Source organism: Salvelinus fontinalis, chromosome 2, assembly GCF_029448725.1.
Source record: "Salvelinus fontinalis isolate EN_2023a chromosome 2, ASM2944872v1, whole genome shotgun sequence".
NCBI classification, from domain to species: Eukaryota; Metazoa; Chordata; class Actinopteri; order Salmoniformes; family Salmonidae; genus Salvelinus; species Salvelinus fontinalis.
In genome coordinates, this window is record NC_074666.1 from 58,961,143 (window position 1) to 58,986,275 (window position 25,133).

At 41.6% G+C, this 25,133-nt stretch overlaps 1 protein-coding gene and 1 long non-coding RNA gene across 9 annotated transcripts in view; one reads left to right on the top strand and one right to left on the bottom strand.

Annotated features, from left to right (window-relative positions):
* Positions 1–18,482, top strand: part of LOC129822141 (peripheral-type benzodiazepine receptor-associated protein 1-like) — a 177,231-nt gene extending 158,749 nt beyond the window's left edge. For all 8 annotated transcript variants that reach the window (XM_055880143.1, XM_055880187.1, XM_055880158.1 and 5 more), the window contains 4 exons: positions 7,958–8,070; positions 13,280–13,351; positions 13,645–13,773; positions 14,722–18,482. In XM_055880143.1, the coding sequence (XP_055736118.1) occupies positions 7,958–8,070; positions 13,280–13,351; positions 13,645–13,773; positions 14,722–15,075 (668 nt within the window). In that variant the 3' untranslated portion in view covers positions 15,076–18,482. The remainder of the gene's footprint in view (positions 1–7,957; positions 8,071–13,279; positions 13,352–13,644; positions 13,774–14,721) is intronic.
* A 94-nt stretch (positions 18,483–18,576) lies between these two features.
* On the bottom strand, positions 18,577–20,172 carry LOC129868946 (uncharacterized). Its single transcript, XR_008761840.1, has 2 exons — positions 20,098–20,172; positions 18,577–19,239 (listed from the first exon to the last, which is right to left on the bottom strand). It is a non-coding gene; the product is annotated as an uncharacterized LOC129868946 (long non-coding RNA).
* Positions 20,173–25,133: the final 4,961 nt, after the last annotated feature.

Sequence of the window (25,133 nt, forward strand, 5' to 3'; positions counted from 1 at the left end):
AGAGCAGCGAACAGTTTTGACTGGGCTGAGCGGGAACTGTACAGAGGTAGGGAGGCGAGCAGGCCAGAGGTGAATGAACGCAGTGCCCTTGTTTGGGTGTAGGGCCTGATCAGAGCCTGAAGGTACGGAGGTGCCGTTCCCCTCACAGCTCCGTAGGCAAGCACCATGGTCTTGTAGCGGATGCGAGCTTCAACTGGAAGCCAGTGGAGAGAGCGGAGGAGCGGGATGACGTGAGAGACATTGGGAAGGTTGAACACCAGACGGGCTGCGGCGTTCTGGATGAGTTGTAGGGGTTTAATGGCACAGGCAGGGAGCCCAGCCAACAGCGAGTTGCAGTAATCCAGACGGGAGATGACAAGTGCCTGGATTAGGACCTGCGCCGCTTCCTGTGTGAGGCAGGGTCGTACTCTGCGAATGTTGTAGAGCATGAACCTACAGGAACGGGTCACCGCCTTGATGTTAGTTGAGAACGACAGGGTGTTGTCCAGGATCACGCCAAGGTTCTTAGCGCTCTGGGAGGAGGACACAATGGAGTTGTCAACCGTGATGGCGAGATCATGGAACGGGCAGTCCTTCCCCGGGAGGAAGAGCAGCTCCGTCTTGCCGAGGTTCAGCTTGAGGTGGTGATCCGTCATCCACACTGATATGTCTGCCAGACATGCAGAGATGCGATTCGCCACCTGGTTATCAGAAGAGGGAAAGGAGAAGATGAATTGTGTGTCGTCTGCATAGCAATGATAGGAGAGACCATGTGAGGATATGACAGAGCCAAGTGACTTGGTGTATAGCGAGAATAGGAGAGGGCCTAGAACAGAACCCTGGGAGACACCAGTGGTGAGAGCACGTGGTGCGGAGACAGATTCTCGCCACTCCACCTGGTAGGAGCGACCTGTCAGGTAGGACGCAATCCAAGCGTGGGCCGCGCCGGAGATGCCCAACTCGGAGAGGGTGGAGAGGAGGATCTGATGGTTCACAGTATCAAAGGCAGCCGATGGGTCTAGAAGGATGAGAGCAGAGGAGAGAGAGTTAGCTTTAGCAGTGCGGAGCGCCTCCGTGACACAGAGAAGAGCAGTCTCAGTTGAATGACTAGTCTTGAAACCTGACTGATTTGGATCAAGAAGGTAATTCTGAGAGAGATAGCAGGAGAGCTGGCCAAGGACGGCACGTTCAAGAGTTTTGGAGAGAAAAGAAAGGGATACTGGTCTGTAGTTGTTGACATCGGAGGGATCGAGTGTAGGTTTTTTCAGAAGGGGTGCAACTCTCGCTCTCTTGAAGACGGAAGGGACGTAGCCAGCGGTCAAGGATGAGTTGATGAGCGAGGTGAGGTAAGGGAGAAGGTCTCCGGAAATGGTCTGGAGAAGAGAGGAGGGGATAGGGTCAAGCGGGCAGGTTGTTGGGCGGCCGGCCGTCACAAAACGCGAGATTTCATCTGGAGAGAGAGGGGAGAAAGAGGTCAAAGCACAGGGTAGGGCAGTGTGAGCAGAACCAGCGGTGTCGTTTGACTTAGCAAACGAGGATCGGATGTCGTCGACCTTCTTTTCAAAATGGTTGACGAAGTCATCCGCAGAGAGGGAGGAGGGGGGGAGGATTCAGGAGGGAGGAGAAGGTGGCAAAGAGCTTCCTAGGGTTAGAGGCAGATGCTTGGAATTTAGAGTGGTAGTAAGTGGCTTTAGCAGCAGAGACAGAAGAGGAAAATGTAGAGAGGAGGGAGTGAAAGGATGCCAGGTCCGCAGGGAGGCGAGTTCACCTCCATTTCCGCTCGGCTGCCCGGAGCCCTGTTCTGTGAGCTCGCAATGAGTCGTCGAGCCACGGAGCAGGAGGGGAGGACCGAGCCGGCCTGGAGGATAGGGGACATAGAGAGTCAAAGGATGCAGAAAGGGAGGAGAGGAGGGTTGAGGAAGCAGAATCAGAATCAGGAGATAGGTTGGAGAAGGTTTGAGCAGAGGGAAGAGATGATAGGATGGAAGAGGAGAGAGTAGCGGGGGAGAGAGAGCGAAGGTTGGGACGGCGCGATACCATCCGAGTAGGGGCAGAGTGGGAAGTGTTGGATGAGAGCGAGAGGGAAAAGGATACAAGGTAGTGGTCGGAGACTTGGAGGGGAGTTGCAATGAGATTAGTGGAAGAACAGCATCTAGTAAAGATGAGGTCAAGCGTGTTGCCTGCCTTGTGAGTAGGGGGGGGAAGGTGAGAGGGTGAGGTCAAAAGAGGAGAGGAGTGGAAAGAAGGAGGCAGAGAGGAATGAGTCAAAGGTAGACGTGGGGAGGTTAAAGTCACCCAGAACTGTGAGAGGTGAGCCATCCTCAGGAAAGGAATTTATCAAGGCGTCAAGCTCATTGATGAAATCTCCAAGGGAACCTGGAGGGCGATAAATGATAAGGATGTTAAGCTTGAAAGGTCTGGTAACTGTGACAGCATGGAATTCAAAGGAGGCGATAGACAGATGGGTCAGGGGAGAAAGAGAGAATGTCCACTTGGGAGAGATGAGGATCCCAGTGCCACCACCCCGCTGACCAGAAGCTCTCGGGGTGTGCGAGAACACGTGGGCAGACGTGGAGAGAGCAGTAGGAGTAGCAGTGTTATCTGTGGTGATCCATGTTTCTTTCAGTGCCAAGAAGTCGAGGGACTGGAGGGAAGCAGAGTGCCCCATAGTGATTATGGGGTTATGGTATTGGCAGACATAAGCTACGGACAACAAACACAATTGCCTTTTATCGATGGGAATTTAAATGCACAATGATACCGTAATGAGATCCTAAGGCCCATTGTTGTGCCGCCATCACTTCGTGTTTCAGCATGGTAATGCACGGCCCCATCCGTACACAATTCCTGGAAGCTGAAAATGTCCCAGTTCTTCCATGATCTGCATACTCACTCTATAACCGTGTGTTCCAGTTCCCGCCAATATTCAGCAATTTCAAACAGCCATTGAAGAGGTATGGGACAACATTCCACAGGTCACAATCAACAGCCTGATCAACAGCCTGATCAACTCTAGGAGATGTCGCACTGCATGAGGCAAATGGTGGTCACAGCAGATACTGACTGACTGGTTTTCTGATCTACGCCCCTACCTTTTTTAAAGGTATCTGTGACCAACAGATGCATATCTGTATTCCTAGTCATGTGAAATCCATAGATTAGGGCCTAATGAATTTATCTCAATTGACTGATGTAAAATCTTAAGTGTTGCATCTTGTGTTTATATTTTTGGTCAGTATATTTAAGTATTTATTTGTTGTTGTGGTGCAGTAACATTAGTAAAATATATTGAGGCACCGATATGACATTTTTGGCCAGTATCGATATCCGATATTTTCCTTGCCCAATCCCCCCCCCCACAAAAAATGATAACCGATATTTAAAATTTTAGGGGCCTTAAGCATTCTAGTACAGTTAAATAGTTAACACACACACATGGACGCAGCGGTCTAAGGCACTGCATCTCAGTGCAAGAGGCGTCACTACAGTCCCTGGTTCGAATCCAGGCTCTATCACATCCGGCCGTGATTGGAAGTCCCATAGGGCGGCGCACAATTGGCCCAGCTTCGTCCGGGTTTGGCCGGAGTAGGCCATCATTGTAAATAAGAATTTGATCTTAACTGACTTGCCAAGTTAAATAAAGGTTACACACCACACTGACCCCCCCCCCCAAAAATTTGGAGGACATTTACGTATGTCCCCATTACCAGCAAAACATATTCAAAACCTATTTCTTTCACTTACTTGCTGTGCTGTTTCGTTGTTCATTTCTTTAGTCGTTTCATTCTCAACCAGGATTTCTATGGAACGCCGTTTGGGTCTTTGCGTGTCAAAATAACACTATTTGACGTGTCAAAATAACACTATTTGACGTGTCAAAATAACACTATTTGACGTGTCAAAATAACACTATTTGACGTGTCAAAATGACACTATTTGACGTGTCAAATAAGCTTGTTGACCAATCAGGATCTGAATTGACTGCACGTCACATAATAACTTAACGCATTCATATGTTTTTTACATAGTTATTACATATTGATTACACTATCACTCGTATTTCATATGTCACAACGATTCATCGATACGTATGCTATGATGCTGGTAAAGTTGTCTCGCGCACCTGCAGTGCCTAGCTTATGGATGCAAACACTGTTTTTCCCCAAAAACATATCAAAATTACAATCTGTTTCAGTAGCTGTAGTTAGCTAGCTAACTACATAGCTAGGTGTCAAAAATTATAAGACAGTTCTTATTTGATTAATGGTCGGACCCACCCACAGTAAGCTAGCCACAGTAAGTATTAGCCACAATAGTGGACTTTGCGGTTAGCCTTCAAAATAAAAGTATGGCATAATTCTACTATTTGTATTAATTTGCATCACTGTCAATGACAAATTCCACTATTGTGCCTAATGCTTATTGTGGCTAGCTTCACAGCACATAACCCGGTCCGGTTGAGCCTCACTAGCCAGATGAAGCTAGCTGGCTGCTTATAACGTTAGCTTTGGGCAACAGAGTTAAGTAGCTGGCTAGCTATTTTGTTCCATGAACTGAATTTCAATTTCAGTAGGCGAACAACAAGTGGCAACCTAGCTAATACTTACAAGGATTCTTAAATCATTGCTAAGAATAATGAACATGACTCCAGTTTCTACTGGTCATTGTTTTCAGGCTGGTTGTATTGGTGCTAGCTAGGTACCCCAGAAGTTGCTGTCGAACAAATTATGCTTTATTACCAACGTGGTATTGTAAACACATCGTTCGTGGCCGGTGTTTGCTTGTTTGCAGACTTTTTTTGTACAGCTTTGACAGTGCTACTGTATCTTTTTTTGCACACAAAGACCCAAACGGCGTTCCATAGTATGTATGTTGTTAAGCTAATAGCGGTGATGCTATTACTGTGTAACTCCGGTAGGGCAACATCTGAAAAATAGCGCACTTGGTAGTGTGTACCGGTGCTCGACCAGTCGGCGAAAGCCAACAGCACCCACGACAGAGAACGGTTGATTGTCAAGGGCAATGAATTCCATTATCTTGGCTTTATTGGGTTTCGCCTTTGAGTTGTCTCGCTGAAATTTTCTTACTCTTTCATATGACTGCTCGACTTGTTTGACTGCTTGATCCACACAGCAGACATTGTGGGCTAGTTTAGGAATGCTGTGTTGCAAGTGTAGCGCCAAATTTTACGTGGCGTCATTACGGCATGTACCTACATAATATAGGTATGCATGGCAGCCTTGACATCGGTTTTTAACATCGGTGTTATACTAGATACCAATGTTGGCATTTTTAGCTAATATCGGCCAATTCCGATATGTTCACCGATATATCATGCATCCCTAAAAATATATATATATTTTATGGAAAAATATTGTTTTTATATATATTTTTTGTAATTGTTATTTTCAGTTCATTTGATAAGAATTTAAAAGTGTGCATTAAGATGTCTGTAATGGAAAATGCTTGTCATACAAATGTAGACATTAATAAAAGCATTTCCGTAGCTTCCAAACAACTAGGGCTTTACAGTGATTGTGAAAACTTGGAGAAATGTTATGGGTAAGTGGGTTAAAATATTCCTAGAAGTAACAGAGGCTGCCCAGGGGCACGTCAAAATGCTGAATTTGGCACTAGAAAGTCTTAATTCATATAAAATATCTGATTTATCGAATGTTCCATGTGGTCTATATTACAGGACACTTCATTTAATATATAACCATCTTTTAACATTCAATATTGGTGCACAATTTCTACTTACAATATCAAAAGGACTCAAAAGGGACTCATTTCGTGGAACGACTCATGCATTACACTTGATGACATCATTAACATGCGACCTCTCTAAATCTGTCTCTGATTTACTGCATCATTCTATCAGGCAGATATTAGCCTTATCCTGCTGTTACCAAGGACTGTCTGTGTTTCTCCTATATTAATTTAGCAGTGGCGTACCGCCACTCCCAATAAGAATAATACAAATAATTAACATTTCTGCCGAGACAAGCTTTCAACATCAGAGTGACATCAAGTTACAGCTCTTCCTCAGATTCTCATCAGGTCATCCGAAAAACCTTCAAGGTAACTAGCTAGATAGCTTGTAATCCTGGAAGTGGATCCAACTCTGTTAATAGATGTATGTACAGTGCATTCGGAAAGTATTCAGACCCCTTGACTTTTCCCACATTGTGTTACATTACAGGCTTATTCTAAAATGGATGAATTAAGAAAAATCTTCATCAATCAGGTTTTTAAAAATGTTTGCAAATTGATTAAAAATTAAAAAAAACAGAATATTTACATAAGTATTCAAACCCTTTGCTATGAGACTCGAAGTTGAGCTCAGGTGCATCCTGTTTGCATTGATCATCCTTGAGATATTTTTACAACTTGATTGAAGTCCACCTGTGGTAAATTAAATTAATTTGACATGATTTGGAAAGGCACACAGCTGTCTACAAGGTCCCACAGTTGACAATGCATATCAGAGCAAAAACCAAGCCATGAGGTTGAAGCAATTGTCCGTAGAGCTTTGAAACAGGGTTGTGTCGATGTACAGTTCTGGGGAAGTGTACCAAAGAAATTCTGCCGCATTGAAGGTTCCCAAGAACACAGTGGCCTCCATCATTCTTTAATGGAAGAAGTTTGGAACCACCAATACTTTGCTAGAGCTGGCCGCCAGGCCAAACTAAGCAATCGCGGGAGAAGAGCCTTGGTCAGGGAGGTGACCAAGAACCCTGCTGGTCACTCTGACAGAGCTCCAGAGTTCCTCTGTGAAGATGGGAGAACCTTCCAGAAGGACAACCATCTCTGCAGCACTCCAACAATCAGGCCTTTACGGTAGAGTGACCAGAGGGAAGCCAGTCCTCAGTAAAAGGCACATGACAGCCCGCTAGGAGTTTGCCAAAAGACACCTAAAGGACTCTAACCATGAGGAACTTGAACCCCATCGAAAATCTCTGGAGAGACCTGAAAATAGCTGTGCAGCTACGCTCCCCATCCAACCTGACAGAGCTTGAGAGGATCTGCAGAGAAGAATGGGAGAAACTCCCCAAATACAGGTGTGCCAAGCTTGTAGCGCCATACCCAAGAAGACTCGAGGCTGTAATCGCTGCCAAAGGTGCTTCAACAAAGTACTGAGTAAAGGGTCTGAAAACTTATGTGATATTTCCGGGGGGGTTTTTATATACATTTGCAAACATTTGTAATAACCTGTTTTTGCTTTGTCATTATGGGATATTGTAGGTAGATTGAGGGGGGAAAAAAAGATTTAATCCATTTGAGAATAAGGCTTTAACAAATTGTGGAAAAAGTTAAGGGGTCAGAAATACTTTCCGAATGCACTGTAATAATTGTTAGCTAAAATACAGTAACGTTACACTAGCTAAATCATTTTGGGGGTTAATATAGACTTGGCTGGTGATGTCATTAAAATTAAATTAACTGTCCTTGATTTTCCCCCCTCACCCCCTCCTCCTCGATACTTCTGCCACCGCTGCTGGAAATAAAACTTAGGGGAAACATTGTCTGCTTGCCTGGTGATAATGATGATGATGATCTCCTTAAATGCATTTCCCTCTTCTCCATCTCCATTATCCTCCTAACCCTGTTTCATTTTATTTTCTAAGTGACATCACTACATGAACTCTCATGCCTTTTCGTGTTTTGCACTTACAGTTCACTAACTGTCGAGTGAAAACAGGCTAAACTGGCGTGACTCTTATGTGACCCTCACCATCTTGCTTGCCTGCAAGGAAATGGGCCAAAAACATCATCATCAAAGCTAGCCACTGCTATTGTTAATCTTTTAATCTTGGTTTTCCCTGTGATCGTGTGAAGCTAGCTGTGCACTGCATGATTCTGAGTTACTATGAACTGCATGCTGACATGGAGGTTCAAATGAACAGGGTGTGCCACTCAGAAATTGTAAAAAATCTGGTCTGAAATTTGTCTCTGTATTTCTGTGTTGGATCGACAGATCCCAGCCAGTCTGGTGTTGCCATGGCGAACCCAGCAGGTCCCGTTCCTCGCAGGATGAAGGCCATCTTTGACTACGACCCTCGAGAGAGTTCTCCCAACGCTGACATTGAGGTAAGCGACATGATCGTCTCTGTAACAAAAAAGGCTTGTGTTATAGTAACATTTTTAAAAGAGAGCAAAGTACACATTTCTGATTCAATTGACAATAAAGCTGTAACTATATTGTTCTATTGTTTGCAATGTTCCCCCGGAATTGCCGTGCAGAAGAAAGATCAGTTGATGCTGAGAAGCAGAAGATTGAACTTCACTCAACTTTCTAGAGTTTTCCCTGTTAGTTAACACCTATCAATATTTCCTTTTACTGTGGGAAATGTGATCGAATCAATGCAATATTAGCCACTTTGAATACAGTACCGAAACAAAATGAACTATGCAAGACTTAGTATGCAAAACTAACTATGCAAGAGGTTTTGTTGTAGGCAAAGCACATTGGAGTAGGATTCTATTGCATTGACAAGCACAACTCAGGCCCGTATTCTACAGACCAGTGTGCCATAACCAATCAGAGCTGCAGTAGGCCTATATGCAAACATACCATTGCCATATATTGATCTGTGCCATTCACTTTGAACTGGACTGTGTTTATAGCATGAGCAGTCGTGAGTGGATGTGCTTGTTTAGAGATCAAAGCGAGAGCTACATGTAGCAACGTGTGCACATTTGTTCATATCATTTGCTAGTTAGTGAGTTATTAGCACAGTTATAGATCACTCCCCTGCAACGGGGGAGTGATTGCTTCCTACAAGAACACAAAACGTGCATTTCTAGCCATCTTTGAAAAGTTAGGTAAAGAGCTGTTTTTTGTCTTTGAGACAGGCTTGAATAAGCTAAGTAGCCAATAGGCAGAGGGTAGCATAATCTGTCTGATTCTCTGTAATAATGGTATGGGAATAACGATGCGTTATATTTTATAAAGTGGTTTCTTGCATCAAACAACACAAAATGTTCAGTCACCTTGTCTGAAGGACAAGTGGATAAACAGATAACAAGTCTCATGAAATGTAGGTCTACATTGAATACCACACATTGGCTGCTACAGTAGGCTGAATAATAGAACAGCTATTTCCATGTTAAAATGTTATGTGATACATTTTTTCCATTGTTTTTGATGATAGGCCACTCTGGTTGGCCTACATTATGATCAAATAGCCACAGTAGCCTACTTGACAACTGTTAAAACTGTAACTTAACGAGGGTACTGCCTACTGTAGTCCTATTGTAACCATTGACACCCAAATAGCTGCCAACTTGATCCATTCTTGATCCATAAACTTGTATCCCAGCGCGAGACAGAGTCACCTGAAGCAGTAAAGCTAATTGTGGGAAAATGTTACATGTGCATTCTTTCTGAACATTTACCATCAATATGTTACATGTTCTACCCAAAATGAAGCCTGTCTGGACCTCTGTTATGGTAACATCCCAGGTGCATATTTTTTCAAGGCACTACCCAATCTTGGGGGTTCAGCTCATCCCAGTCTACAAACCGTGTTTGCAGTGAGAGAAGGCTAAAAAGGTGGAGATTGAAAGCTGGACTCGTGAAGCTACTGAAGCCCTGCAGGACTGTTTTGAGTCCACTGACTGGGTGGACAGCGCCGATGACCTGGAAGGGATACTGTCTCTGAGTACATTCGTTTCTGTGAGGATCTCGTTATTCCCAAAAAGAAAGTCAACATGTTTCACAATAATACATTGTGGGTAACTCTGGAATTAAAAGAGCTCCTCAATCAGAAAAAACAAGTGTTTAAATCTGGTGGCAGTAAAGGGGAAAGGAAAAATCTTCAGAGGCAACTCAAAAGCAAAATCAAGAAGTGCAAGGCAGCCTACAAAGACAAATTAGAAAACCTTTTCAAGAACAGTAGGAAAGCCTGGCAAGGGCTACAAACCATCACAGGCTACAAACCAATAACATTCTATGACCGCCAAATGATCTTACTTTTTGCAAATTATTTGAACAATTTCTATTATAGGTTTGACGTGTGATTTTATATCGCAGAGGAAAGTGTCCTTTGACAGTATAGACGGCATACCAGCTGTTGATTTACAGATCTCTGTGAATGACGTCAAGCAAAACTTTCAACGTGTCAACCCACAAAAATCATATGGTCCAGACGGCGTTAGCAACAAGGCACTTCAGGCATGTGCAGACTAGCTCGCATTACTGTTCCAGAAGCTGTTCCAGCTGTCACTGGACAGTGGGATAATTCCAGACTTTTGGAAGAAGTTGCTGATTGTCCCAGTAGCTAAAAACAACATGCCAAAAGAAAAGAACGATTTACGCCCTGTAGCCTTGACATCTTGACCTATGACATTTTTCAAAAAAACTAATTCTCTCTGGTCTCTCATCCCAGATCCAAATCAATTTGCCTACCGTGTCTCCAGGGGTGTTGATGATGCGTTACTGGTCATGTTGAACAATATCTACAAACATTAAGAAAAGGAAAATAGCCTAGAGAAAATGTTATTCATTGACTTCAGTAGCGCGTTTAACACCATCCAACCACACCTACTGGTGGATAATCTGGTGAATTTGGGTGTCAACTCTCTACTGATCAAGTGGATTAATAGTTTCCTTGTGAACTGTACTCAACAAGTGAAGTTTAACTCCGCCATCTCTACATCTAGAACGGTTAATACGGAAGCCCCTCAAGGTTGCGTTCTTTCACCAATACTGTACACACTGTACACATGGTTGTCAAGCCTCTGACTCAGCCCACAAATGTGACTCACCACCTGGATTCGGTCTTATGTAGCAACATTTGAATTTCAGTTTTTTTTACGTTGTATAAAAGTAGTAACTCAGAGCTACAAAATTGTATATAATACACTGCATTTGAGGAAGCAATGGGAAAGTAATTCTGCTTTGAAAGTTGATCAACTTGTAAACTCACTTTTGAAAAAATTGTCTCAATCTTTTGGTATTACTAATGGAGAGCCATTTTTTGTCTACACCCGTTCAGCATTGTTCACACCCTCTTAAGCCTTAGCCCCACCCATCTCTTAAAGGGTTGATCCATGCGTTCTGTACTAACTTTCCAGCTACTTCCAGACATCTAAGAGAGCGAGAACAGCTCACTGAACATTACTCGCCCTAGCAGAGCTGGTTAGGCGGTTATGTTATCCAGAACATTGGTGACTGCAACTGTGCTGTCAGATTGTCCATTCGTAAATTCAGAGCGCACACTGGATGCTCTGGCCAATAAGTAGTGTTGTTCCAAAAGCTCTGATCTCACAACAACAGTCAAGCACCCAAGCTAACTGGCTAACATTGGCTAGCTACTTCCAGACACATAATGAGAGAACACCCCACTCTGACCATTTTACTCCCCCTAGCAGAGCTGGTTAGGCAGATTTCATGTTATCCAGAGTGTTGGTGACTGTAACTGTGCTGCTGGCAACAATTTAATGACGCTTTATTGCCAACTTTTACTGACACCGGACATATTCAACGAGTGTTGAGCGTTCAAAAATTATTATTTTATTATTATTCTGTGCTCTGGCACACTAAGACGAGAATCTTTTGTTAAGAAATGTAGCTACCGTTTGATAGCTAGCTAGGTAAACAATTAATACCAGAGCAAGACGTAACGTTAGTTAGCAAGCCAGCCAGCTAATGTTAGCTAGCTAGCTAACAGTACGCTAACTTGAAATGAAAATACTTTGTCAAAATTAGAGTGGAGTCTTTGGTTAAGACATGTAGCTAGCTAGCTAGCTAAACAATGGACTATAATCACAACTCATGATGTTACTATCCTGCATGAATCTGCAGGTAGCTAACCAATCAGGTTCTATGGCTTTAACTAGTCAAGAAAACGTGTCTAAGATACGAAGAGTAAGATCATACACAACGTTAGCTAGCGACCCAGCCAGCTAACATTAGCTAGCTAACAGTACACTTGAAATTAAACCACTTTCTGTCAAAATTAGAAACGTGTAATATCTGAAAATGTTGCTAGCTAGACATCTTACCAGTATACATCATGGTTGGAAGCGTCTCCTGTCTGATTCCATGCATGGTTGCCCTTAGTTTGACAATGTAATCCAGACTGGTGTGTTCTCCATCTCCTTAGCTATCATACACGAATTCCACTGATTTCAAAACTCGGTTCTCCAGAAAGTGAAGAGCATACACATAATGTTAGCTAGCTAACAGTACACTTTAACTTGACATTAGGTTTATACAGTTTTACTACGCGATACATTTTATTTTTTTTAAGCTCCAATAGACAAGACGCGTGCTATATGGCAGACCAATCCAAACACATCTCTCGGCATGTCCAGCCCACTCATTATCTCAACCAATCATGGCTAGCAGGAATGTTGCTCGCTTTTTCTGTGGCTAAACCAACTAGGCTCGTAATTTAACAATTTTATTCGTATTTACAGATGGCATACAAGTTTCATATTAAGGCACATGAAAGTAAACATGTTCGAGAAAGCATTTATACCAATAAAAAAAAAAAGTTTTACATTCAAACAGCCCTCCTGTGAAGTTGTGACTTGCGACATATGCCTAGTTTCCTGAATCAGGTCACAAATACTTAAAATTTGCAGTTTTGGGGTTTTCTCTACCCAGACCAAGCCTCTCCAAGGTTTTGACAGAGAAATGTCAGAGTTCGTCCAGTGGTGCGCTTTCTTGAAATAAACGTTAAAAAAACTAAATCAGAAGGAAAAAACTCCACTACCCCCTACGAAGATCAATGGGGAATCAGTCGATAGAGTGACCACAATGACAGTGCCTTTGCAAAGATGAAGAAATTGCAACAGAGAATGTTTTTTTTGCGCAAACTTAACCATTTTAATGTCGACCGCCATATCTTACAAAAGTTCTAGAAATCTGTTATGTGTACTGTGTACTGTCTTTTGGTATGATATGCCTGTTTGGAACATTAGTGGGGGCAAGACCAAATCAAGCTTCAGCGCTTGATCAAGACGGCGGGGAGGATAATTGGACAGTACTCATCCCTTTCACTCAAAACTCAGTCACAGCAGCAGCCGGACAAGGGGGAAGAGACTTCTTCAAAAGAAAGTCAAAACAGAGATATATGTGTAATGCATCGTCTGTTGGTCCCTCAAGTATACGGCAAATTACACTTTCACTTTAAATGTGTAGCTATAGCACTTTCAATTAATTAATTTGTGTAGATTCTGTGTTTCCATGTTTTATGTACCGTCTTTTTAAGCACATGACCAAATTATTTTCCCCCTGGTGGGATAATAAAGGTAATCTGAATCTGGTCTTCTCTATCGCCCTATGCAGGCTGAGCTGACCTTCAGTGCCGGGGACGTCATTTATGTGTTTGGTGACATGGACGATGATGGCTTCTTCTATGTAAGTGTACAAGCATACACCAAAGAGAACAATGCAGCTATCTCTCATGTAAACAAAAACTCTGAGAAGGTTGTAAGCACTCTCTTTTTGATACCGTTTCAACACTTTAAAGGCATGACCATTTGAATGACAAGGGAAGATGTTGGATTAGATAGTATTAACATTAGTTGTTCTTGTACTAGTAATACAGTTGTAGTTGATGAACAGACAGGCTAGCAGACTGTCTTTTTTGATTGACTACAGTAAAGGTTATATGTGATGTGGGTGTCTAATGTGTATGCGGATGTTTCCAGGGCGACCTGAACGGACACAAAGGCCTGGTCCCGTCTAACTTCCTGCAGGCTATCCCAGAGACTCCTCGGAAAGCCCCACCACCTGACCCTCAGCCTCCGCCTCTAGCAGAGCCCAGGAGAGAATTACAGGTGTGTCTGTGTACGGGTTACGTCTATGACACTGTGGATACATGTGTACAGTACATCACCAACTACTTTGTGACCAAACACTGATGATGGCCTAATTGCCAAAAACGTTTCTAGCCCGTTGCCTCTCAAAGCACAAATAGAAGCATGAAAAATGTTAATTGCTTTTGTGAAGGTGGACCCCCCCACACAGCATTTTATGTTGCAGAAGACTGCCGATCTTTCTATGCACTTATTATCGACCATTTTCCAAAATATTCCCTTTTAATTTTGTTTTCATATCTATGCTTTTTTAGTCGTTGTATTCATTTGTCTTTTTTTGGTTGTCTCTATAATTTCCGTTCTGTTTTTGCATTTCTTTTGTCCTTCTGTTTCCTGCATGGCCTTTTGCAGAAGCAAAAACGAACTGTGCACTTTAAGACTTGAGCGTAAGTGTCTCTGGGGCGGAAACACCCTCCCAGCAGAGTGCTAGTAACTAGTGCACCCTACTCCCTCCACCTTGTGCTACTCTTTATCATTATCCTTCCTACCGTACCAGTACTAGTATGTGTAGTGTCCTGTCTTTTGGGTCCCCATGTTCATGAGATCAGGCCCAGGGTGGTGTGTTGATGGGTTGAGATTTCTGAACATCTGGGTGTTCTCCGCTTATGCATTCCCTACCCAACCGTTCTCCTGTATCCCTTGGCCTCCATGATTACTTTCAGACTCCCTGATCTTTAACACGTTTAGCTTTAGAGAGTAAAATGTTCTCTCTGTTACGTGTTGATGTTAGTTGAATCAGTTCATGTACAATGTACGTTACTGACTTAGTAGGAGCGTTGTTGATAGTATGTTACTTAACAGTTTTATTTGGATAGACAGATTCAGTAGAATCCTGATAACAATAAAGAAACAGATGATCAGAAAGTTTTCTTTTCTTATACTCTGTTTGCATGGGTTTCCCTCCCCAAGGTGAGCCCGAGCACCTCCATGGAGCAGACAACACCAGAGGAGGTTCCACATTCACCCCTACAGACAGGGCTGACTGGCCCAGTCCACACACACCTCCAGCACCTAGACCTGAATCCATCCGCCGCAGCAGCCATGATAGACCCCTCCACGGACCCTGGCCCAGGCGCATACTACCCCAACCCAGCCCCAAGACAAGCCGCCCCCAGAATCAGCACCTCTCCACCCCACGTTCCACCAGAAAGCCCCTCACAAACAGACCAGACAGATGCCTCCCCACCAGGCAAGAAAAAGAAAGGCTTCTTCTCCAAAGGGAAGAAGCTTTTCAAAAAGCTTGGATCCAGCAAGAAGGATTGAAACTTGGGACATTTACCCCACCTTATTGAAAGCACTTTTACATGTTTGTTATCAGTCTTCGTTGTCTTAGTCTATGTTAATTTAGTTGGTGTGTTCTGTAACTACAGATACACTAACTTGTCCTTGGCCGATATTATACAGCTAAATATACCGCTTCAATGGGCTTTCTTGATAATACTACTAAACCAGCTATCAATAGAGATCAATAGTAATGGATTTTTTTTAAGGCACTAACTCCACTATGGTGCGTAGGACAAAGCCTATGAGGAGATTATTGCTTTTAAATACGTTTTTGTGGGGTTTTAGGATAAATGTCGAAAATAGGATCTGTGGTAAACACAGGCTTAGGAGATCTTATACGTTTTTTTATGAGATCATCTTCATCAGCTAATGTCACTTTTTGTGAACTTTCAAGCATTTATGTTAGGGAAAAAAGCACATAAAGGCTTCATAATTCATAAAGGTTATGTTAACTGACTGCTATTATCTCATAGAACAGAAAGTATAAGATCTCCTAAGCTTGTGTTAACCTCAGACATTATTTCCTGCATTTATTTATCCCAAAACCCTGTTTTTTCCCCATTAATTTTCCCCATAGGAATGGTTGAACAAACAAAAGGTAACTAATTTCCGTTTTTTTACGACTACAAGCTGGCGAGCTTTATATGGTGGAGCATATTTTGTCTGTATCCGAAATGGCACCCTATTCCCTTCATTGTGCACTACTTTGGGAATAGGGTGCCATTTCAAGCGCAGAGATTGTCATATATAAAATGTGACAGCATCACTGACAGCATGCTAATGAGCATGTTGAAGTATTTAAACTCCTAACCTGTGCTGTGCTTACAGGCTGCCTCTAAATACCCACCAATTACCTAATACGTGTTAACCATTAGTAGTCCACTCCACTCTGTGAGGGTTTGTACCTGATGTTAATCTGGAAGTAATCTCTGGAAGGATTGGATTTGCTTTGAGTTGATCAGATACAAATGCAGAGGTGATGTTCAAATGCTGCTCTAGACTCTATCCGTGGTCCAACTCTATCCGTGGTCCAACTCTGTCTGTGGTCCAACTCTGTCAGTTCAACTGAGGATGGAAGAGAGCATTTCTTTATCTGTTGGCTGTTGTTTCTCATCCCTGTCACTTTTCAGACCGATCTGGAATCTATTCTACATAGATGTATTTTAAACATCAGTTTGGTCAGTGAGTCCCTCTCTGTCTCATATCAAAAGTATTGAAACTAACTAGGATTGTTTTTAACGCTAATTGTACACTTTCACTCATTATGAGCTCACTACAGTATAGCTGAATGAAAGTTTAACAACAACTCCGTCCATTCATTACGATTGACAACCATAAAGTCATTTATTTTAGATCTTTGTGTTGAAGTTGAGTATGTTTGGTAAATTGTGTTTTTAGTGTGAGGAATGGCCTCCTGAAGTGTGTAGACAAAGCGAGACTGACGGTAGCGAGACTGAAACCTATCTATGCCTTTCTGTATAATGTTGGCGCACAGAACTCATACTCGTGTGTGTGTGTGTGTGTGTGTGTGTGTGTGTGTGTGTGTGTGTGTGTGTGTGTGTGTGTGTGTGTGCGTGTGCGTGCATGTCTGGGCGTGTATGGGGTAATTTCCTGTCACTGTACTGTCATAGTATAGTGTCTTAGTCCAGGGTCTGTCTTGAGTCTGTCCTTTTTCTTTCGGGTTAGATGTTTATTTTCCTCCATTTTAGGAGTGTTGTAAGGACAAAGAACACTAAAACATTTGGAAGTGTTCATTTTATTCTACCATGGTTAACAACCCAACTCATGCACTGTAGCTGCATTGTTTGATACAGCTGCTCCATCCGGTATAATATGCAGTAATAGTTTTCTGAAGGTGTCAAAATGACAGGCGAAGTTAGTAAATGTAATAAGTTGGTTTTATGTGTTTGTTGTGTTGAATACAGGGCTGGTGTTAAATGTTAATAATTTCTCAGGTTCAACTAGTTTTAGTCACTCAGCTCTGCTCAGTTGAGCCACCTCGTCTCACTAAAATGTGTCTGTTGAACCGCAGAGGGAGATTCTTGCCAAAACATTAGGTGCTTTATCCGTTACTATAACGAGGAGATACCAAGCATGAAACACCAGGGGTGAAATAGCTCGAAATATACAGCATAGAACAGATGTATGTTCTACCTAATAACAGCCTATGTGACACATGTATGTTCTATAGGCCACAGTTCTATCTGCAACATTCTGAACATTGCTTGCGACCCGTTGGATTAGCCCCAGCAGAGGGCGGAGTCTAAGCACACCTGACTCCAGACTTTGGAGGAGGAAAATCTGGTTTCTTTGATGTTATGAATGCTTTGTTTTATTTATTTATTATTTTAATTGTATAGTTCTATCAGTGTTACAAATTAAAAGGGACAATAACGAATAGCAGAAAATGAGGAAACATCGGTTGTGCCACTTTTGAGCTGGCCTTGAATAATCCTGGTAAGAAAGCAGAGATAAGGTATCAGTACTGTACTGTACGTGTGAGGTTGTACTTTAAAGTGGCTGAACATTTACAGTGGATATTTGTATTCCTTCACAGCCTTTAATGGACCAATGTTCCCCTACCTACCTGCTCTAATCTGTAGTCAGAAAGCTAGTAGCATTCATTGTTATTGCAAGCTTTAGGAGCGTACTACTACTGCCCATGTCTGTCTCCACATAGGCTACATCTATCCTGCTCTGCTATCTAAATAGGACCTTAACCCTTAGCAAGCATTTTGATATAGTTGATATAATATTTAGCCTTACAAGACCTGTTTAGTCTTAATATGTTGTTTACACTACTTTATTGATTGCATGCATAATAATGATGTTATACCCATATTTGGCCTTATTTATTATCGTCATATTTATGTATAGGTCTAACGTTACTTGGCATTATGTTTGCAATATTTTAGTCATCTGATTGATTATTGATGCAGTGGAAGCCAAGTGTGGAGTATTATGGAGTTTCAGGAGTCTATGTGTGTATGTGTATTATAATTTACAGCTAGCTGTAAGTTACTGTAAGTGAGGCACTATGGGGCTTTGGACTATAAGGTATGATCATATTTTCATACAGAGAATGGAACTTCTTTTTGTCTTTCCTGACCTGTATGTATGCTTTCTTTTGAAAACAAGGGGAAGATTTACCTTTTGTATCTTAAGGCTTGTATTACCCATTTTGGAAAAGCTCACCTGTAAATATGTTTTTGTTTTGATTTTGTTAATATTGTTTTTCAGATGTCTTTTTGCATGTGGAGGCAGTGTTGTTGATTGAGGAACAATAACTCAGAAGTAGTGCACAGAGGACTTGTTGACTTGAAAGGGTGGCGATTTCTTTCAATATGGATCTTTTTACAGGAATAAAGTATATTTTCACATAAAAAGCAGTTGTGCTGTGGATTATTATGTGAATTTTGATTTTGACTTGGTGTTAAAAATGCAAAATGAAAGTATAGTTATAGAAAATACAAAAAAATGCACATTTTATTTCATTCTTTATTGAGCACAAATTTTGCAATCCCCTTACCAATACAGACTTATCAATATGCATCATACATTTCTAAATCAAAAGCATAGAATGATACAACATAGGATGATAAGACCTCTTTAAAGGACCAGACCATTTACAGTTCAACGGAAATGAGTCTATCTATACAGTTTGAGACATTTAAAACATTTAATGTTCAGAATTGTAATACGAAAACGCATTCAGTGCCTCACATTTTTTTAAGGAGACGCATGAGGTATTTCCAGCTTTGTTCAGTGTTGGGTGGGTGCACAGCCCATGTGAACTGTAGGGGGTGACACTCTGAGTTGCGCACACCACCACTATGTGAAAAAAGTGGGTTCCTCTTTTTCTCATTTCCTGTATGTGAACAGTCTCTCTCTTCAGGCGCCATTTTGGTTGCTATGTCTTTGTCACCGTAGCCAACAGTACACTCATCCATAAAGTAGGAAACACTACACTTTGGTGAGGAGTTTAGTAGTGCTTTCTACTTTATGGATGACTGCACTGTACTTCCTCCAATGTCTTCCTTTCCCGCTTCTTTCGCTTCTTCTCCTGCACCTGCCTCAACACTGGTGCCCATTTATTTATCCAGGTTCCTCTCATTGAGATAAACTACATTTTTCAAGAGAGCCCTGGTCCAACCAAGACAGCAGCAGGGGGAACAATGTTTGAAACAAATATCAGACATACTGTAACAACTTACAGCCATAGACACCTCATAAAATAAAATATTTAGATTTCAATTACAGAAACGTACAAGCGTCATAGATTTTTTTTAATATTACTATAGAGCTTCTTATGGTCATGTACAATTGTATAGTTATGAGGAATGATGCAGTTAGTTTCACATATTTGAGAGAGAATAAAATGCACAGGTTTTAGCATTGATCAAAGGCAGTAGAAATGAAGGGGAAAAGACAACACCTCCCCTTCCCTCAAACTGTGCCCAGAGTTAGTTTCTCTAACTTAGATCAGTACAATGGCATTGTTCTGTTCAGACAACATACCAACGCCATTGTACTCAGCTAAGATCAGTCTATTGAGGCATTATCTGGTGGAAGCCATTTTGTCTTTGCGCTTTTTTCCCCTCTGAAGACAGGTGAAGTAAAAATGATTCTCCTAACAATGTTACAGCAAATATGATTGTTGGTTATAGTAAACTACTTTTTATTCACTTAAAATCTAAAGACAATACAAAACTCAAAAATGTCCCGAATTTATCCCCATTTCTGTTTTACAGTGAACATTTGGTATGGTTTCTTCTTTTTAAATTAATGAATGAAGATTTCACACTATTACTATATACATTTTTCCCCCACACATTGATCAACTGTACACATTCAGAAATGTTAGCGTCGTAGAGAGTGAATGGACTAGTAACAATGGCCCCCATTAGAATGATCTCTCCTTACCTAAATTTGACCATTTCTATTCCTTCTCATAACGAAATAACATAATTTTTTACCTAATACAATATGTTCATACTGTACCTGAGTGAAGACCCCTTTGTCTCTACAAAAAGTGAAGAGCTTGTCCAGCGGTCTAGGTGGTGTCTTCTCCCCTCCCTAGAAGAAGTGGATGATGAAGAAGAAGTTGTCTCCTTTTTAAACCTCTCCGCCCACGTGGTACAAACCACAGGAAGAGGTCTAACAGTCACAGGCGTTCTCTCCTTCTCCTTCCGTCTCGCTTGTTCTCCTTCCGTCTCTCTTTCGCTCTTGCAGATGCAGTTTACAATGCCTATCAGGCATACGAAGAAACACACAACAGACACATCATCCTCTAATCTACATGTATTAGTTGATTTTAGTTGATCAAAGCATTTTGAATCCAGAATCCACCTTGGTTAGTTAAGACCTAATCTCTCACAGCCCCATATCCAACTTTATCCTCAGAACTTTCTTCGATCATCTTTCTTGGTAGGAAATTAGGCCAAAGGAGGGAAGTCAACGAGCCAATACATGTCAAAATAGACGGTTTTAGTGCATAAACACAATAATTTATGAAGTAAACGTACTGATATACCAACTAGGAAACTGAGGGCCCTCTCAGGACTTTAGCCCCCTAATCACATCTACTGTCACCCCAATAATTTTACAACCTCGTGTTCCTTTTCGTGTAAAACCACGGTTATCCCCTCTTATCTCCTTCTTTCTCTCTTCCATTGGCTTTTGAAACCATGCTCTCATCTGTAATCTAGACTGCTTTCTATTGTCAAGTTGCGAAATGAAAAGAGAAACTGACAAAAAATTCAATGATGAGAATCAATTGGAAGAGAGATAAACTACAATAGTGTTCATGATGAGTGTGTGCGTATGTCTCTTCACCAATATCACATCTAGTTCATTTTATAGAACTTAGTTATAGTTACAAGAATATCAGATGAGATCAGTCAGGTGAAAGAAGTCTATTGGTTTTACCAGTGGAGGTTGAATAAGTCATGCCAAAGGGTTAGTTGAGCCACCCCTTGTTTCTAGAAAACTCTCCATAAAATTAATCATGTGACCAAAAATTTAGGAAGAGGTCATCATTTCATGGAGTCTGTGAAGGAAAAAAACACATGGAAAAAGTGGTAGACAAGATTTTCACAAGTCAAATGCATTTATTGTGTTAAAGTTTTCCTGATGCTTGTATCTAAACCAAAGTAGATCATTTAAATACTGTTTTATACATCAGTTAGGTTCTCTATAAGCTACAATATGACATCCTAAACCTAGCGTGAAAGTGCATCTTCGTAGCTGTGTGGGCTAATACAGTAAAAATGGTTGCTCTGGGGGAAATTGTGCCATTTAGCCAGGGGAAAGTTGGTCCAATGGCTCAATATACCCCATACAAATGATGATTACATTGTCAATTTTATGCATAAAATGTATAGTATTTTTGCAATTTGTCATGCAGATGAACTCAAGATAGTGCATTTTTACTGTCACAGAGCAGACACAATCATGCCTTGTGTATACAAATGTCAAACAAGCAGAGGTCTTGCCCACTTTGAGGTTCTTGAAAGAGCAGCCAAGGAAGTGAGAGGAGGGAAGAAGTCCATTCAAGCAGCAGCAAGGGATGAAAACATTGATCGAAATGACACTGAAGAGGTACAATGACAAAAAATAAACCAAACATGTACCTGTTCGACAAAGAGGCTAGATAGAGGCACACACGCTCTTGTCTGATGACATGGAGTCTGAGCTTGCTAAACATATCAATAATCTCACAGGGCAGTTTCATGGGCTTAGTAGCCTCAAATGCAGAAAGGCGGCTCAACTTACCCTGTCCCTATGCTCTATTTACCCCATACCCGGGGTAAGTTGTGCCAAGAGACCACTTTTATTGGACAACCTATGCTTTCAAAACTGTCATGTTTACATTAATTCACATTATTTCAAGGGATACACAACATCCTGAAATATATGTAGATATACAGTATTTGTTAGAAAGAATACTATATTTCCCTTGACGTAGGGATGCTAAATGTAAAAAATAACTCAACATACCACAGCACACTACATGGCATTATTTATTTTAATTCATTGCTCAGTGACTTTACCTGCATGGGTATTGTGCAACTGTCTGATAATACTATTTCAGGAAGTACCTGTTGGGGAAAAAAACATGTTATTTCCTGTGCGAGGCCTACACCTGCACTGTAGTCTTCACACATACTGTATGTCACTCTCAGTAGCTTTCGTTTTCCTTTTCTTGAAAACAGGAAATACTGTATTTGCATGTTTATAGTATGTTTATACTGTATATAGGCTGTATATAGGCATTCTCATAGGTAAGATTAAACTATATGGATTGGATTATGCTATAAAGTAGCATAACATAGCTCCTCCCCTTTGCCCTGACGACCTTTGTAGAAAGGCTCACTATGGTATATCTAAAGCGACTTCTTACCCACATTGTTCTTGCTGGCTTCATAGCGAGATATTTTCATGTCTAAGCAACCCACAGCTCAGCTCAGAGAGAGATGGAGGAAGTGGGGGAGGGCTGCCTGCACCACAGCAAAGCACCAGAAATGTGCACATTAGAAAATACACTCTTTTAAATGCTTGCAGAAAATATGTTCATTCATTTTCATTTAAGTTAACAGTTTTGAAAGGCCTTGACATTCAACTTTGTATAGAAGGCACAGGGAGGAAATCAGCTTGTGAATCAGTTTTGTGCCAATGCAATCAGACTTGATCACTACTATTTTATCATGTATGTTTTGATTTGGGCGTACACATTTCCAAACCAATGAATGCTTGCCAGTCAAATTCGGATCAAGTTAGGCCTTTGTACTTTATCAGGTGGAGCTGAGCTCTACACAATAAGAGTTAAGTTTTATTTTCCACTCTACAGTTTGTTTGAGGGACTTCACCACCGTTGCTATTCACAGCTGAAAGGCCAGAGAGGTTTCAATTCCCTCTTCGACCCTACGATGTAAGAACACTCTCACCAGTACAGCCGTGGGAGAGTGGTTTATAATTATGACAACCTAGGAGATGGAATGATAATGGATGGGAGAAGGGGGACCTATGGAGTTGGAAGAGATGAATGGATATGACAGTGGGTGTTGAAATGTAAGGTTACTTGCGTAACCCAGGTTCTCTGATATTATTTGTTTTGATATCTCACATGTGGGATATGCGCAACTCCTGTATCGCAAACATGTGCTCCGATGCCAGGTAGTCTCAACGTTTCAACCCTCAGAGGTCCCGACACTGAGGACAGTATGCGCCAATGAAGGTGCAGTGACGTCTTGCCAGTAGAACCTCATAACAGTATGAGAGGATGCCCAACAAGCCAAAGAGATGCCCTTAAACAGTTCTACAGCTGCACCATTGAGAGCATCTTGACTGGCTGCATCACCATTTGGTACGGCAACTGCAAGGCACCCGACCACAAGGCGCTACAGAGGATAGTGAGTTCGGCCCAGTACATCACTAGAGCCCGAGCTCCCTGCCATTCAGGACCTCTATACCAGGTGGTGTCAGAGGACGACTCTAAAAATTGTCAAAGACTCCAGCCAAGGTATAGACTGTTCTCTTTGCTACCGTACAGCAAGCGTTACCAGTGCACCAAGTCTAGAACCAACAGGACCCTGAACAGCTTCTACCCCCAAGCCAGAAGACTGCTGAACAAGCACGAACTCTTGTGTTGTGCACTGACTCTATGCACACACATTGAACTCTACCCAAACACACACACATAATTACACTGACACCCCAACACACACACACACACACACACACTACTTATGCCCACACACACATAACACACACTTACCACACACACACACACACACACACATGCATTCTGACGTCACACACACACACACACACACACACACACACACACACACACACACACACACACACACACACACACACACACAGACACACGCATTTATTCACCATTTCTATTTTATTAAAAAATGTATCTTAATCTTTAACTCTGCATTGTTGGAAAATGACCTGTAAGTAAGAATTTCACTGTTAGTCTACACCTGTTGTTTACAAAGCATGTGACAAATAACATATGATTTGAAAACCCACCACTGGTGTGCATGGCCAAAGAGCTCCAATCCAAGTGCCTATGCCGTTTAGCAAACTCCAGGTGTTTACATTTGTTGGATACATGAAAATAGAGCTCTTTGGCCACGTACACCGGTGGTGGGTTTTGCATCGAAAGAAGGATACATATACAGCTAACAAAAACATATGGAAATGTCTGCTCTACCTGAAATTACAACCAACTAATTGCAGCATTACCGCCAAAATGGAAGAGGAAAATGGAAGGGGGAAAAAGTAAGGAACTGGTTGTCATCCTTGCATTAAAGACCATAATTGGTTAAAGAAAATTGTGATAAATAAAAATGTATACCGGTTTCATTTGAGGACCAAACAATTGACAGCCGTGCTATATAGATTGCAACATATTTGGGAAGATATTTTTGAGTACCGATTCCATGCCACATGGTATATGAACTGATATGCAAAATGCCGACGGATTCAAGACTTTGAATTTTTCAATTTAAATTATACAAAATTCTTGCAACCAATATAATTGTATTTCTATGGGGGATACAGCCTTCCCAGCTCTGCAGATTTTGTTGTGAAGAGGCAGAATCATTAGATCATTTGTTTTGGTACTGCCCATATGTTGCTTGTTTTTGGTCACAGGTCCAGGAATGGCTGAATAATTGTAATATTTACCTGGAGCTAACCCTACAGATAGCACTACTGGGTGATCTGAAAAGTCACAGTCAATTGATCAATATTATAATAATAATTTTAGCAAAACATTTTCAATTTACAATCTGTAGAAACAATGAAAATAGGAAGGTGCAGAGCTTTTGGGAAACGTCGCAGCACAGTTGAAAAATATATGGCAAATAGAAATCCAATATGGATGGTGTTAAGAGATGGATGAGAGGGGTTGAATGGAGCTGAAGGTTTTGGACTAATAACAACTAATAACAACAAGATAACTAATGTTACAGCAAGGCAATAACCCCAAGCAGACATAAAAAAAATGCATAATTGAA